Here is a 15,411-nt window from a genome sequence, read left to right on the forward strand (position 1 = left end):
ATAGCTCTGGCTTTCCCACGGCTGGCGTTCCCCTGGTGCCTCTGTGGTGCACACATCCCCCGGTGTCTGCCTCCCACCTCGTGACACCCATGCCCTGTAGCAGGCCCTCTCCTGGAGCTTGTGCGCAGCAGGCAGGCGACGTCACTTCTGTGGTGACGGTGCAGACCCCATCTTCCCAGCCACAGGCCACTGTGGTCCAGCTTGGTCAGCACGGAGCCAGGACAGCCAGTCCTTCAGCCACAACAAATAAATCCTGCCAACAGCCCGAGTGGCCAAGGAAGCAGATTCAACAATTAAAGAGAAATCGGCTTTCTCAGAGTCAGTGCAGCCAACACCCTGACCGGAGGAGAGGACCCAGCTAAGCCACAAGGTCCAGGGAGACCATGAGAGAATGGACGTGAGTGGTTCTAAGCCTGAGTGTGTTGTGACGGGTCATGTAGCAATGACTAGTGCGCTCTTCTCCTACCATCCTGTTCTGAAGCCACCTCTGCCTCCGTGTTGAAAGGGGACCTCCTGCAGTGTATGGCTGAGCCGCACGTTTCTGTCCCACGTGACAAGCCTGTCTTTAAATAAAACCACTCACGTTCAGCCTGAACACTGATGTGGCTGGATTAAAATCTACCATCTTGCTGCCTGTTTCCTATTTGTTTGATCTGTTCTCGGTTTCTTTTTTCTTTTTGCCTTCTCTTGGCAAGGTTTATGTCTTCGTTTTACTTCTTGTTGACTTCTTAATTACAACACCAAAGAAAAGCTCTTACTGGTTGTTCCAGGCTTTCTGACAAGAACCTAGTGGCTGACATCTTTCTTTTCGTACCTGACGCATCTTCTTCTGGCCGCCTCCAACACTTCCTCTGTGCTCAGTTTGCAGGAGTTCTGACCGGGATGCACCTGAGTGGGTTTTTACATGTTTGTCTTGCTTTCATCCTGCTTGGTGACCTCTGAGCTTCTTGAACCTGTGGACTGGTATCTGTTACTCATTCTGGGAAATTCCCAGCTATGATTTCTTCACTGTTCCCGCTTCCCTCTTCCCTTTCTGGACTCCACGTGTGTGTGGCCCTGCCTGAGGTGGAGGCAGCTCTTGGGTGCTTGTTCTACCTCCACCCCCGCTTTCTCTCTGTGATTCAGTTTCAGTATCTCTTGCCCTGGCTCCAAAGGCCACTGACTCAGCCTCGGCAATGTCGAAGGCGTTCTCATTTCAGGGATTTCCATTTGCTTATTTCCTGGCGTTTCCATGGCTCTGATGAGTGGCCCACTGGACCATGCACCTGCCTGCCTTCTGCATGAGGATCCTCTTTCCATGGCTCTGACGAGTGATCCACTGGCCCGCACACCCTGATGAGGGTCCTCTTTCCACAGCTGTGACGAGTGATACAATGGACCACGCATCCTGCATGAGGGTCCTCTTTCCACGGCTCTGACGAGTGATCCACTGGACTAGACACCCTGCATGAGTGTCCTCTTTCCACGGCTGTGATGAGTGGTACACTGGCCCGCACACCCTGCATGAGGGTCCTCTTTCCACGGCTCTGACGAGTGATCCACTGGTCTGTGCACCTTGCATAAGAGTCCTCTTTCCACGGCTCTGACAAGTGGTCCACTGGATCCACGCACCCTGCATGAGGGTCCTCTTTCCACGGCTCTGACGAGTGGTCCACTGGATCCACGCACCCCGCATGAGGGTCCTCTCTCCACGGCTCTGACGAGTGGTCCACTGGATCCACGCACCCTGCATGAGGGTCCTCAGCACATCAGTCAGTTACTTCAATTTCCCTAAGAGTCACAGGGTGCAGCTCTTTCGTCTCCTCCATCTGGAGGCAGAAGAAAGGGTCTCGGCCAGGTCTGAGTCTCCCTCATAGTAGCTGTGTCCCCTTGCCCGGCCCTCACTCTCCCATCTGTCCTGTGGGTGCCCGTGGAGACTGTGCCTTCCAGAGGGCAAGGACCCTTCCAGTCCTGCAACCCTGGAGGCTTCACTCGCCCACTGAGACACTTGGCCTCCACCGGTTGTACTCTTTCTGGCCTCCTTCTCTTCTGGGGTCTAGTTATGTCCACCCCAGACAGTGCACACACATACCTCCTCCCACAGCACCTGACTCTCCTTAGATTCTGGGTCAGAGATGTGGAAAGGCCATGAACTTGAAGCTGGTCCAGCCACCTGCCCCGTGGGAGCGGCACTCTGCACATTTCTCTGCTCCTCCAAGGAAGGAGCTGTGGGATTTGGGAGGGTCATGGAAGCCCAACCACACTTCCCAGGGAAAGAGACTCCCTGGTTCTCAGATGCCCCCTGCTGAGCAGGTCCCACCGCACCTGGCCTGGGGGTGCCAACGGCCTTCAGCTCAATGTGTGCAGGGGTTCCCGACTTTGCTGGGGTCACAGAGAAGACACAGCTGGATGGGGCGGCCATGATCTCCTCCCCACAAGGCTGTGAGCAAACGAGGTGGGGCCCTCCCTGGGGATCCACAGCAGCAGGATCGGCCTCCCGACCCTCGCCCCATCCACAGGCTGTGCGCTCCGTCCAAACAGGATGAAGAATGGGGGGGTCCCTCCTCTTCCCTCCCGCCATGGTGGGGCCACGGGGCCGGCCTTTGCTCCTGGGCTGTCTACTCTTGGGGCCTCTGTGGTCTAGGTCAAGGCTGCTCCAGCCTCACCAGGTCCTCAGTGAGACCAAGGCCAGGGGAGGCTTTATGCTGGGAAGGACTCCTCGGCATAGACACCTGCAGCCTCGAAAAACAGAGCCCTAAACACACTGTGGCCACACTCCCGTTTGAGAAACAGTCTCCTCCACGCAGCCAGGGAGAGTCTGCTGCGTGCTGAGGCGGACCGGCACGGAAGCCTGCATTTGGCAGGGCCCTAAACACGCTGCAGCCTCACTTCGGTCTGAGCAGCGTCAGGTGCTCCACATAGCACCTGTCTCAGGTGGTCCACACGGCATTTTCACATGCATTATCCATCAGAGCCCACCACAGAGGGCTCCCGCAGGAGGGACAGAGCTGGGTCCCAAGAGGAGCCGCCCCTGCCCAGCCCAGCCCAGCGAGCATGGGCCCCACCAGGCTACATGTGGCATTTGCCAGAGAACCTCGCATCCATCCAGAAACTAGGCAGGTGCTGCCCCACAGCAGTCAGGACCACCGCGGCTGAGGGCCCCCCCCCCCGGGTGGGTATAAACCCAGGGCTCAGCTGTGGCTCAGCCAGGCCGGGCCTGCCTTTCCCACCAGCGCCTGCAGTGGCAACGACTGGCCCTCCAGGAGACACTGCAGCGATGGCGGCTGTGCCACACGGGCCCACAGAGCTGTCCCCTGTCCCCAGGGGGCCACGCAGTACCTTTTGTGGGACGGCCAGATGCCTGGTGGGCAGCGCTTCATGCTGAACATGTACACGGCGGCCTCCGCGGTGCTGAAGAGACGGCAGAAGCACAGGAAGGAGCAGACAGCCACAGCAGACGCGGCTCTGCCGTCCTAGGACAGACAGACATGTCTCGCACGTGCCTCGCACTCACGCAGGACAAGGGCTGGCGGGGTCCTCAGCCACCCTACCCACCCCATGGCCACAGGGACGCAGGGCTGTTCCTCTCCGAGGCTGGGACACGTTTAGGAAGCTACATAACATGCCTGCCGAGGTGAGAATGGAGCCCAACAGAGGCCGAAGGTTCCCTAACGAAGCGCAGGGCTGGGGCCGCTCTGACAGGCTCTGCTGGTGCCCGGTACCCCCGTGAGAGACCCCTCGTGGAAACCTCAACTCCATCAACCACAGTGGCAGCTGCCACAGCCTGGGAGGCTCAAGCACCACTAAGTTTCGCACTGCAGATGGGGAAACTGGAGGTGACTCTTAGGTGGCCACTGTGCGGGAGGGGAGGCGGGCTCCCCACACGGCGGAGTGGCCTCCACACAGGCGTGCAGGTCAAGGCCAGGCAGGGCCACATGGGGAGGGGAGGGCAGGGCAGGGCCATCTGGCATCTGTCCCCTCCACGCCCAAAGACACCGAGCACAGGGACTTTCTTCCGTGTCCCAGGGTGAAGAACAGGCCCCAGCTCACAACTGGCGCTCAGATGCTGTTGAACTATGCATGAAATAATGAATTTTGATAAAAGACGGCACAAGGGCATGGCCCTGGAGCTCACCATGCAGTGCACGACGCAGACATTCTTGTGGTCCTGCCGCAGCCAGGCGTGCATGTTCCTGCAGATGTTGTACAGGGTGTGCAGGTGCGGGGCCCGCCGCGCTGCCCAGCCACACTCGGAGACCTGTGGGGACAGGGCATGGTGGCACGGACGGCAGAGGAGCCCCGCCCCAGCCTTGGTCGGATCGGAGGGACAGCCTGCCTGCAGCACAGGGGCCTCCGCCAGCTGGCGTCATAAACAGGCGTCCATCTGCACGAGAGCCTCTGCGGCACCTGAGCACCAGGGCTGCCACTGGCCTTGCAGACGGAGCTCGGTCAGCTGTTCCTGGCTTTGGGTCCCCTTGCCTACTGACAGGGGTTGTGTCTGGAAGGAATGCTGTAGCCTCAAGCGCCCTCTGGCAGGCGGGAAGCAGTGAGGAGCTGGGGCCTCCAGGGTTCCCGTCAAGCGTCATCCTCAGAGCAACAGAGACCCCACCTCGCTTCCTCCTGATCCACACTCTGCAGCCCCTCAGGAGACCTCCGGCTGCCCCCATCACGGTCGCACCCTGGCCAAAGCCCTCAGCTACGCCCCTGCACTGGAGCAGGAGGAAGCTGCCACAGTGGCACCAAGACAAAGCCTGTGGCCACACACCCGGTTGTGGAACCTGGAAGGCCGGTAGGTCCTGGGGGACAGGTTGTAGACGGCATAGTGCCCCGGGTGCTTGGAGTCCAGGAACAACCGCACGTCTTCGATGTTATTTTTAAGCGCTGACTCCACACCTTCTGCCGGGAACGACATCACTGAAACAAGCAGGCCTGCGTCAGCCGCTGTCCCCGGGAGATGTGTACCTCGTGGCCAGGCTGCCGCTGAGGCCTCGCTGCTCCTGACGCTCCTGGGCAAGCACAGCCTCCGGCAGCTCCACCAGCCACTGCCCACACAGCTGGCCCCCTCACCCTTCGCAGACTCCCGGCCTGCGTGGACCCAGGAGCACGGACCCAGCCACACGCCCACCAGCCGGTGGCTGGGACTTCCTGAGACAGCTTTCTGACACATGCCCGGTCTCCAGGCGCTGGGATGAGTGACTGGGATGCCTGGTGCACAGAGACCCTGGTTTTCCATGGACACAGCCTTGTGTCGTTCCTGGCATAACCTCAGGGAGCCATGGGAGGCACCAGGCTGGCGCTGACCCTGTCCACTGCTGCGCCTGGAGGCGCTGGGCACAGGCCGTCCCTGTGAGTCTGTGGCCGCAGAAGAGGCTGGAGCAGAGGCACCTGTGCCCTGACACACAGCAGGGACTCACTGGGCACACAGGGCACGCCCCACAGCCTCACGTGCACACGTACCCGCAATTCTGGACGTGATGTAAGATATGTCCAGGTCACCCTTTGCGTAACTGGAATTAAAAAGAAGAGAACTTGATTATGACAAGAAACACTCCGCAGTGAAGTCACAGGGCTTAAATCAGAGCCCGAGGCCTGGAGAAGCCATGGGGCTCTCACTGTGGAGGCTGCATCCCATGAGGAACGTGCATGTGCACAGGCGTGCGGGCAGGTTCCCCGGTGTGTGTGGGCCGTGGAGCTGGTCCCTACATCAGAAGAGGATGGAAATGACGGCCTGCAGGTGGTGGAGGTGTGGGCGAGACAGGACAGACGTCCGCACCGGTAGAAGGTGAAGGCCGGAGAGCAGGGGTCGCTTGGACGATGGTCACGGGTCATGCCAGGCTCTAGGTGCTGCCCAGGCCTGGTGGTTGCAACAGTGGGACGCCAACAGACACTACTAGAGGCAAAGAGGGGCCTCTACCCTGAGTGCCTAGAAGCCCCCTGCCGTGGCCACAGGCAACTCTCTACAGACCAACTGTCCCCCACACTAGGTCCACGGAACCGGTAACACAGAGATCAAAACCCTCAATAACTCTGCAAGGACCCTGACGGGTTTATCCCACAATTCACTGGAAGAAGCAGCTGTGCGAGAACAGCCAAGCCAATCCTGTGAGGGAAGAAGCAGAAGGGAGCCTCCTTCCCAGGGCAGAGTGGGCCGGAAGCGGCAGGGGCCGGAAAGGCTGGGCTAGGAGCAACCTCAGCCAGACACACCGCAGAGGGGCCGTCCTCATCAGAGGAAAGCTTGGAAAAAGATCCAGAGAGATGAATGACCCAAATACAGACGACCAAACCATTACCTGAAAATGACTGTGCATTCAAATATTTTAAAAACTGTCCAAACCCACCGAGCAGGTGCTGACTTACGACGTGGGTCTTCCGTGCATTCGAACATTTTAAAAGCTGTCTAAACCCACAAAGCAGGTGCTGACTTAGGATGTGGGTCTTCCAAAGCAACAAGGGAAGACCGGGAGGCACAGTGAGCCTGACGCTCGGCCACTTTGGCAGCACAGGACGCTGGGCAGGAGACAAACAGGCCACACGAAGCACGGCTCCTGGACCCACAATCTAATCACCAGCAGAAAAACAAAACCAGGGGCCAGGGCGGTGGCTCGTGCCTGTAATCCCAACACTTCGGGAGGCCGAGGCGGGGACATCACCTGTCAGGAGTTCGAGTCCAGCCTGGCCAACATGGTGAAATCCGCACAGATCCTGTACCACGGGGGGCAGCAGCAAGCACAGCGAGCTGACACGCCTTAAGCAAAGGTTGGCACTGAGTGCCACGGGATCCACGCACATCTCACCCACTCCAGCAGCCCTGCGGGGACCCTGTGCACCTGGCTGTGTTGGCCTCAGGCACGTGTACCAGGGGTGTGTGTGTGTCAGCGCTCCCCTGGACGCTGACAGGAGAGAAACCAGGGCCCAGACACAGGGCTCAGGCCCCGAGGCCCCAGCTTCCAGAACCCCAAGCACCAGGGCAGCCAGGGGTTCGCGGCCACCCAGGTCCTGACTCCTGGGCTTCTCCCTGGGGAGAGCCAGAAACACAAATTAACTCACTGTCCCTTTTTTTTTTTTTTTTAATTGAGGCAGGGTCTTGCTCACTCCAGGCTGGAGTGCACTGGCACAATCACAGCTCACTGCAGCCTCAACCTCCTGGGCTCAAGCCATCCTCCCACCTCAGCCCCCAGTGTAGCTGGGACCACAGCTGCACGCCACCTTGCCCAGCTGGTTTTTCATTTTTGTAGAGACAGAGTCTTGCTATGTTGTCCAGGCTGGTCGCAAACTCCTATCTTCAAGTGATCCTCCCTCCTCGGCCTCCCAAAGTGCTGGGATTACATGAGCCACCGTGCCAAGCCATCTTTCGAGCCTCCAGGCCCAGCCAGAACTCACTGTAGCTTCTAAATCAACTTTACAAACACGAGTTTATGCAGCTTCATCTGCCTCAAGCACATGGTGTGAACAGAAGGCAGATCAAAACAGCAGGGCTGCCCTCAGCTAGCACCTGGGGGTGTGAGCAGAGTTCACACCATCCCGACTCAACAAGCAGCAGCTGGCTGTGCCTGAGTGCCGTGAAAGCAGCACCCGCTCAAGCCAAACTGCATCCTCCTAGGGCCTGGAACCCACGGGTCCCAGCAGAGCCATGTCTAGGACCAGCCCCTGCAGCCTTAGGCTTCCGGCAGACAGCAGCTCCCACCATCCCCACAGCTGCTAGGGAGGGAGCGTGGCCTGGAGTCCCCCATGGAGGACCCTGGAGCTGTGCCCGGCTCCCTGGACACCCAACATGCTTCCTCCCTCTGCTGACTCCGCTCTGCCTGTCCCCACAATGCACTGTGGCCGAGGAGACCATGAGCCTTCTGGGGAACCAGCCAGCCTGGGGTGCTTTGGGGCCCGACATCCATCCCTTTCTACTGACACTGAAAGTGACTGTTCCTGGTGACTTTCACATATGGCTTTGCTGCCGCATCCTCTCTGTTTCCACTCTGATCCCAACATCACTATCACCAAGATGATGCTGGAGAATCGCTCATCCCCGTGGGTCCATGGCTGGCCCCGCTGGCACTCCACACGCAGTGCCACCTGTCAGGACCCTGCAGGAGCTACAGTCCTGGGTCCAGTGGGCAGTGTGCTGGGACCAGACAGAGCTGCCTCTGATCTTCCATCAGTCACAACTCAGGCAGGAGACATCACAGAGGAGGTGCCCAGAGGTGCGAGCGAGCTCACGCCCTGCTCTGGGGACGGCTCACTAAGAACAAGTTTCTCTCCACAAAAAGTTGCACAGGAACAAGGCACACAGGTAATGGAACCACACACCCAAACATGCAGCACACAGAGGCACACAGCTCACACACACAGGCCCTCACGCAGCACTCCTACACATGCTTACACATGCACACACCTCACAGGCACTCGTGCACATGCTTACACGTGCAGGCGGTTCACGTGCTCACGGGCACTCGCGCACATGCTTACACGTGCACACGGCTCATGCACTCACAGGCACTCGCACACATGCTTACACGTGCACACGGCTCACATGCTCACGGGCATCGCGCACATGCATACATGTGCAGGCGGCTCGTGCTCAAGGGCACTCGCGCACATGCATACACATGCAGGCAGCTCGTGCTCAAGGGCACTCACGTGCACGCGGCTCACTCACAGGCACTCACGCACACGCCCACATGTGCACACGGCTCACACGCACTCACGACGCCCTTGAGCTGGTGCAACCACTGGGCCAGATGAGCAGTGCAGTGTGCTCCTGGGCACCCAGCTCCTCCAGAAGAGCCAGCATGTGGACCCCGCAACGCAGAGGGGCCGCACTCTGGAACATTCCCAGTGCTCTGTGAGCAGAGGCTGCCGGGCCTGTGGGCCGATGTCAGGGGCCACTCCTGCACAGACGCGCCCTTGGACAGCCCACCCAGAGGGAGACTTTCTCCCACCACAGGCTGGGACCCACCTGGCCTAAGTCTGAGTAACTAGGGCTTTAACTCAGGGGACTGGCTCAGTGAGGTGCCACCACAGCTGTTTCACCAAAGAGTCCCGGGAACAACCCAGGAACGCCCCAGAGTGAGGGGCATCACTACAGAAAGGGAGGGGCGGGCACAGGCGTCTCCCCAGCAGGGCCTTGCCCCCCAGGCGGTCAATGGAAAGGGATCTGCCCGGTGCTGTGGGGTGCTGGGCTCATTCCGACTCCCTGGGAGAAGCGGGTGACGCTGTCCCACTGCCTCAGGGGTGCCTGTGGGGCCTGATGACCAGCTGTCCCACCCGGCCAGGGAGCGAGCGCCGGGGCTGCAGCCTGGAACGAGCACACGGCAGGTCCAGGGCTCTGGAGCCTCACACTCACTTAGCGACGGACTGTATGACCTTGGAGGAGGTGTCCTTGAGGTTGGTGAAGAGCCGCTCCGTCCCACCCCGCAGAATGTCCAGGAAGCCGCCATAGGGCTGGTCATACTCCGCCAGGGCCAGGCCTGCAGGGAGATACAGTCTCAGCAGGCCACAGGGCTCGGTCCCACCTCCCTAGGCGCGGGTTGCTGGCTGGGCCCACGCAGCGGGAGCAGGGAGCAGTGGTATGGCCAGGCCCCCAACCCACACATACCCAGCAGCAAGCCAGGCCTCAGCACTGGCAGGTCTGACCCTGTCCTCAGCCTTTCCAGAGACCCACAAAGTGGCCAATCTGGGTGCGAAAGGGCTATGCGGCCGCCTCGGCACAGCCGGGGTTGGGACTCTGTCTGCGGGGATAGGCCAGCCTCAAGGCCACAGCTTCAGGCCACCATAACCCTGGACGTGAAGGCAGAGTGGTGGCCCCTGGCAGCACTGAGCAGACGGGGCACTGCAGAACCCAGCAGCTCGAGGACTCACCCTTCCTCCAGCCAGCAGAGACATAGCCGGCCAGCACACCTGCATGTGCGGGACTCACACTGCATGGACCGGGGTGCCCCAGACGTGCAGCTGAGCTCCTCCCTAGGAAGCAGAGCTGAAGGACCCAGGCGAAATCTCCCACACCCCAGTGGGGATGGGGGGCAAGGTCGAGAGGGGTCAGGGCCATGCAGAGCTGCATAACCAGCCGCTGCCTGTCAGGGTCACGTCCTCAGTGGCTCACCCGGAACCTTCCGGAGTGCTCGCGGCACAGAGTCCCAAGAGCATGCAGCATCTGTCTCTAGGGCCCTCTCCCCTCCTCACCCGCTGAGGGCCCTCCAGGGACACCCAGGCCCATCACAGGTGCCCACTCCTCACGTGGCAGAAGGGACCAGCTCACATTAGTGGCACCTCACATCTCACATAACTGTCTCCCCACCACCCTCCGCTGCCCAATGCCTGCTCCTGCACCCCCCCTCAGGGTGGCTGCCACAGTGAAGGGTTCACCTTGCCCACAGCAGGCCTGGCCCTTCATCCCCAGCTCCTGGGAAGGAACCGGGGATGCCTCCTCCATCCCCAAAAGGGGTGTCTGTCTCCTTGGAGCCTTGGGCTGTGCCAGACGCTACAACGTGATCTATGCTGGGGTCCTGGCCATGGTGCAGGCTGCCTCCCACAGAACCCCTGAGCGAGGCCGCCTGGTTGCTTGGGCCCGGTCTCCTGGGCTCTGCCCTGGAGCCTCTTCCCTTGGCTGGCTTTAGTCCGAATCCCGTCCCCCTCCTGAACTGCACCAAGACACCAGCTCTGCTGAGCTCTGTGAGCCCCAGTAAACTGCCAAACCCGAGGGTGCGCTGAGGGACCCCGACCTCGCAGTTGTCTCCGGTGGGAGAAGAGGCCCGGGAGAGAAGGACCCCAGACTCCGTCCTGATGTGCTGTGGGTGCCTGGGGCACAGCAGGAGCGAGGGACGGGTGGTGGGCGCAGGACGGGACACTCACCTCCACCGTAGCCACTGCCAGCGGGGCCCACGAGAGGGGGTGGCCCTCGGGACAGCACGGTGCTCCCGTAGCCTCCATTCTGCTCCAGGAGCTGTGATGATGAAAAGTGCAGAGGTCAGTTCTCTGAACTCCCACGTCGGGGAGAGGCATGGCACGGGTGCCCTCAGAGCTCATCCTTCTGCTCCCCGATCTACGACACAGGGCAAGGGAGGAACTTCCCACAGGCTAAAGCATCAACTGGAACTCAACAAACAAAACCATGCATGCAGTCCTCATCCCCTCATCCCCTCACCCCGCGGCCTGCCTTGGGTGCCCACCGCTCTAGCCCCAGCTTTTCAGACTCAGGCTGCAGACTCTGTTCCTTTTCCTTTTCTCTCTCTTCCCAGTCTGTTCAACCATCTTTTTTTTTTTGGTAGAGACGGAGTCTCGCTCTGTGACCCAGGCTGGAGAGCTGTGGGCGCTATCTCGGCTCACTGCAACCTCCACTTCATGAGTTCAAGCAATTCTCCTGCCTCAGCCTTCCAAGGAGCTGGGACTACAGGCACGCACGAACACGCCCAACTAATTTGTTTTATATTTTAGTAGAGATGGGGTTTCACCATGTTGCCCTGGCTGGTCTTGAACTCCTGAGCTCAGGCAATCCGCCTGCCTCGGCTTCCCAAAGTGCTAGGATTATAGGGGTGAGCCACCGCACCCAGCTTTTTTTTTTTTTTGAAACAGAGTCTCACTCTGTCACCCAGGTTGGAGTGCAGTGGCACGATCTCGGTTCACTGCAGCCTCCGCCTCCCATGCCCAACCATATTAAGCAGACACATGGTCTGTCTGTCCCAGGACGTTCCATCGCTTCAGGTCCTGGGTTCTGGGGGCCACCCCGTGCGGCTCACTACCTCCTGGGGGCAGTATTTTATCTCACTGTGAGCTCAGCTCCATCGTGGACTGTGTTTTCTGGGGGAGTCAGTTGGCCTGAGCAGGGTCTAACATTTGTCCCCATGGGGTCCCGGCCTAGAAGCACTCAGATCAGAAGCACTGAAGGCCCCGCCCCATCACTAGTGGCCGGAATCTGCCCATCTGCCCAGTGGCACCTCCTCCCGCCCCCTCAGGAATCCCTCCAGTGCACTCGAGGGTGCAAGAGGCCACACCTCCCTGCAAGCCACCGTCCTCTGTGACCTCCGGGGGAGTGGGCAGGCGTTTTCTGGAAAGAGCCACCGAGCGAGGGGATGCGAGGCCCAGGCTGCTGAAGAGCGGGACCCCCGAGAGTGATCCCTTCCCGCCGCTCTCTGACACCCCCCGGGAAGCTTGCTGAGAGGCCACCAATGACATCAACTCTCCCGCCTCAGAGTGCCCCACACCTCAAAATGCTTCCCGCACCCAGCATCAGGGCTCCCTCCGCCGGTGCACCCACCACAATGGCCGCCAGGGAGGGGACCACAGCCTCTCCGTGTCTGCACTGGGCTTCCTAGCACTCCCCTGCTCCCAGGTCTCCGTACCCAAGTGGCCCCCAAGGAACTGCAAACCCTCCACTCAGCCCAAACCTTCCTCCTCCCACAGGGTCCTGTCCTCAGACAGGGACTATGGGCAGCAGCTCTGACCTTCCCTCCCCATGCTCCACACCCACCGCCTAGGTCAGCTCCACTGCAGTGGCCTTGGAGGTTCTGGCTTCCAGCTACCAGGGAGTGGAAACAACCCAAGGGCTGAAAAGGGGACAAAAAGCAGGAGCCAATAGTGCTGGGTCCTTGGACACGGACCCCTGCGAGGGCTGCAGAGGGTCCCTGCGTGTCCTGACTGGGCCCTGAGCTGGGATGCCCAGGGGCCTGCCTGCTCCCCGTGAGTGGGGGCTGGGCCGCGTGTCTGCTCTGCCTCGAGGATCTGGTGATGGAGATGGTACATCCTGTCCATGGCTGGGTCAAAAAAGACTTTCACGAAAGCATCTTCCAGCTACCAGGTGCTGCTGCCTCCCAGGCCTCACACTTCCACAAAGCATGTAGCCCCGTGGGCCTCAGTCTCCCGGTCTCCAGGCCCTGATGCTGCCGGCAGCCACCGGTACCTGGGAGCGGTCCCTGGCCGGGCCCAGCCTTGACACCACTGCAACCAGGACATCCAGAGCCGAGCTGAGGGCCAGAAACACAGACGCAAGAGCAACTCCGCCGCTCCAGGACGCCCAGAGCTGAGGGCCAGCTGAGCTGGCCTAGACACGAAACCCGAGAAACAGACGCAGGAGCAATTCATGCCACCCCGTCAGGGGAAGAATCCAGAAAGGCACCCACAGAACTCAAGGAGGCCAGAAGAGCGTGTGTGGAGCGTGAAGACCTTGGCAACGGCCCCAGCGTGCCCCTGGGGTCTCGGCCCTGGACTGCGGTGGTGCCCCTGCCCATGCAGGAGGGCCCTCAAGAGCCTGTGGCTCCACACTGAGGAGGACAGGGACCCCCAGGATGCAGGGTCCAGATGAAGCGGCACAGCCACGTGCCCCCCTCCCCTCTGTGATAGGAGACTTGGGGTTCACATGGGCCTCCCTCCCCTCTGCGGGGGATTTGGGGCTCACATGTGCCTCCCTCACCTCTGTGATGGGAGACTTGGGGTTCACGTTGCGGGCGGCCGCGATCTCCTGCAGCTGGTGCAGCACCTCGGCGATGGACAGCCGCTCCTCCGGGTTCACCTGCAGCATGGCGCCTGCGGCAGAAGCACAGCGCGCTCGGCCCCACGCTTCCCCAGACGGGTCGGCACCCCCTGCCCTGGCAGAGGCCACAGACCACCAGCCACAGACCCCCAGAGGCCGCTCCCTCTACACACATCAGTGACGTCAGAAGGAAGGAGGGAGTGGCAAAGGGAAGAACAAAAACCAAACAAAATGATCAAAACCACCACTCAGAGCACCGCAATTTCACCGGCGGGGCGGGCGGCAGGGGAGCTGTGGGGAAACCACCTGCAGGGACATTGTCAAAACCACGGTGACAGGTGGGAGCGGGGCGGGGGAGCAGTGCCCCAGGCTGCGCGGGGTCTCCAGAACCACGCGAGGCCCGTGCTCCAGGGTCCTGCCCCACGTACGCATCCCAGCGGGACTTACGGATGAGGCTGTGGAAGACCGTGTACTGCGTGTCGTGCGGGGGGATCGAGTATTTCCCATTGACTATTCGAAGTTTCGCTCCATCCTCAAAAGGGTGCTGCCGGAAACACAGCAGGTACAAGATGCAGCCCAGGGCCTGCAGGGAGAGCACGGGTGACGCCTGGGCCTGTGGGGAGTGCAGGGGTGACGCCCAGGCCTGCGGGGAGAGCACGGGTGACACCCGGGCCTGTGGAGTGCAGGGGTGACGCCCAGGCCTGCAGGGAGTGCAGTGGTGACACCTGGGCCTGTGGGAAGTGCAGGGGTGACGTAGGGGCTATGGGGAGAGCAGGAGTGATGCCTGGGCCTGCAGGGAACGCAGGGGTGACGCTGGGGCTGTAGGGAGTGCAGGGGTGACACGGGGGCCCGCAGGGAGTGCAGGGGTGACGTTGGGGCCATGGGGAGAGCAGGGGTGACACCTGGGAACTCGGGGAGTGCAGGAGTGACATTGGGGCCATGGGGAGAGCAGGGCTAATGCCTGGGAACTCGGGGAGTACAGGGATGCCACCAGGGCCCATGGGGAGTGCAGGGGTGACGCCTGGGCCTGCGGAGAATGCAGGGGTGACGTCGGGGCTGTGGGGAGTGTCGAGTGATGCCTGGGTCTGTGGGGAGAGCAGGGGTGATGCCCGGGCCCGCGGGGACAAGGGTGTGAGAGGAGCACTGCAGACACGGAGACTGGCTGAGGGTGGCCCCTTCCTTGGGGATCCTGGGAGTATAGTCCATGGTGACACAAACATCACTTGACTGTGTGGAGCTGGCAGCGCTTCCCATGGCACGGGAGGCCTGGATGCTCCACCTTTATTCACCACAAAGAACTGTCCAGGTGACAGTGTTAAACAGACTCCAGGTTCTCAAGATTAAAAGGTTCTGTTCAGGCCGGGCGCGGTGGCTCACGCCTGTAATCCCAGCACTTTGGGAGGCTGAGGCGGGTGGATGACAAGGTCAGGAGTTAAAGACCAGCCTGGCCAACAAGGTGAAATCCTGTCTTTACTAAAAATACAAAATTAACCAGGCGTGGTGGTGGGTGCCTGTAATCCCAGCTACTCAGGAGGCTAAGGCAAAGAATCGCTTGAACTCGGGAGGCGGAGGTTGCAGTCAGCCAAGATCGTGCCACTGCACTCCAGCCTAGCAACAGAGCGAGACTCTGTCTCAAACAAACAAACAAACAAACAAACAAACAAAAAGGTTCCTTTCAAAATTCAGGGGTTCCCACACTCCCTGAGGATCTATGGGCTGGTGGGACCAGCACAGACTCTGCTGTGTGCTATGCGAGGGGCAGGTGCCTGTCCTGTCCTTGGCAACAGCAGAGCCCCACTTTTCAGACCTGACCCTATGCACAGAGTGTAGGGCACGGGGCAGAAGCTGCAGGAAGCAGCCTCCTCAGTCCGCTCGGGATTTTCCCAGAACTGGCCTCAATCAGTGACTTCTCGTCAGTCACCCAGTTACGTGAGCCCAGAGGAGGAACTGGGGATGACTTCGGCATCAGGATCTTA

At 60.5% G+C, this 15,411-nt stretch overlaps 1 protein-coding gene across 4 annotated transcripts in view; it reads right to left on the minus strand.

The window, feature by feature from the left end:
• GAK (cyclin G associated kinase) overlaps nt 1-15,411 on the minus strand; it is an 81,568-nt gene that overhangs the window by 29,983 nt on the left and 36,174 nt on the right. For all 4 annotated transcript variants that reach the window (XR_004437757.1, XM_033213386.1, XM_033213385.1 and 1 more), the window contains 8 exons: nt 13,883-14,018; nt 13,376-13,488; nt 10,822-10,912; nt 9,317-9,440; nt 5,437-5,486; nt 4,745-4,893; nt 4,115-4,237; nt 3,319-3,452 (listed from right to left, as the gene is read on the minus strand). Coding sequence is in view for 3 of the 4 variants with exons in the window: in XM_033213386.1 (XP_033069277.1) it covers nt 3,319-3,452; nt 4,115-4,237; nt 4,745-4,893; nt 5,437-5,486; nt 9,317-9,440; nt 10,822-10,912; nt 13,376-13,488; nt 13,883-14,018 (920 nt within the window). In the remaining variant the exon portion in view is untranslated. The remainder of the gene's footprint in view (nt 1-3,318; nt 3,453-4,114; nt 4,238-4,744; nt 4,894-5,436; nt 5,487-9,316; nt 9,441-10,821; nt 10,913-13,375; nt 13,489-13,882; nt 14,019-15,411) is intronic.

This window comes from Trachypithecus francoisi, unplaced genomic scaffold (assembly GCF_009764315.1).
Source record: "Trachypithecus francoisi isolate TF-2019V2 unplaced genomic scaffold, Tfra_2.0 Lachesis_group1, whole genome shotgun sequence".
Classification (NCBI taxonomy): Eukaryota; Metazoa; Chordata; class Mammalia; order Primates; family Cercopithecidae; genus Trachypithecus; species Trachypithecus francoisi.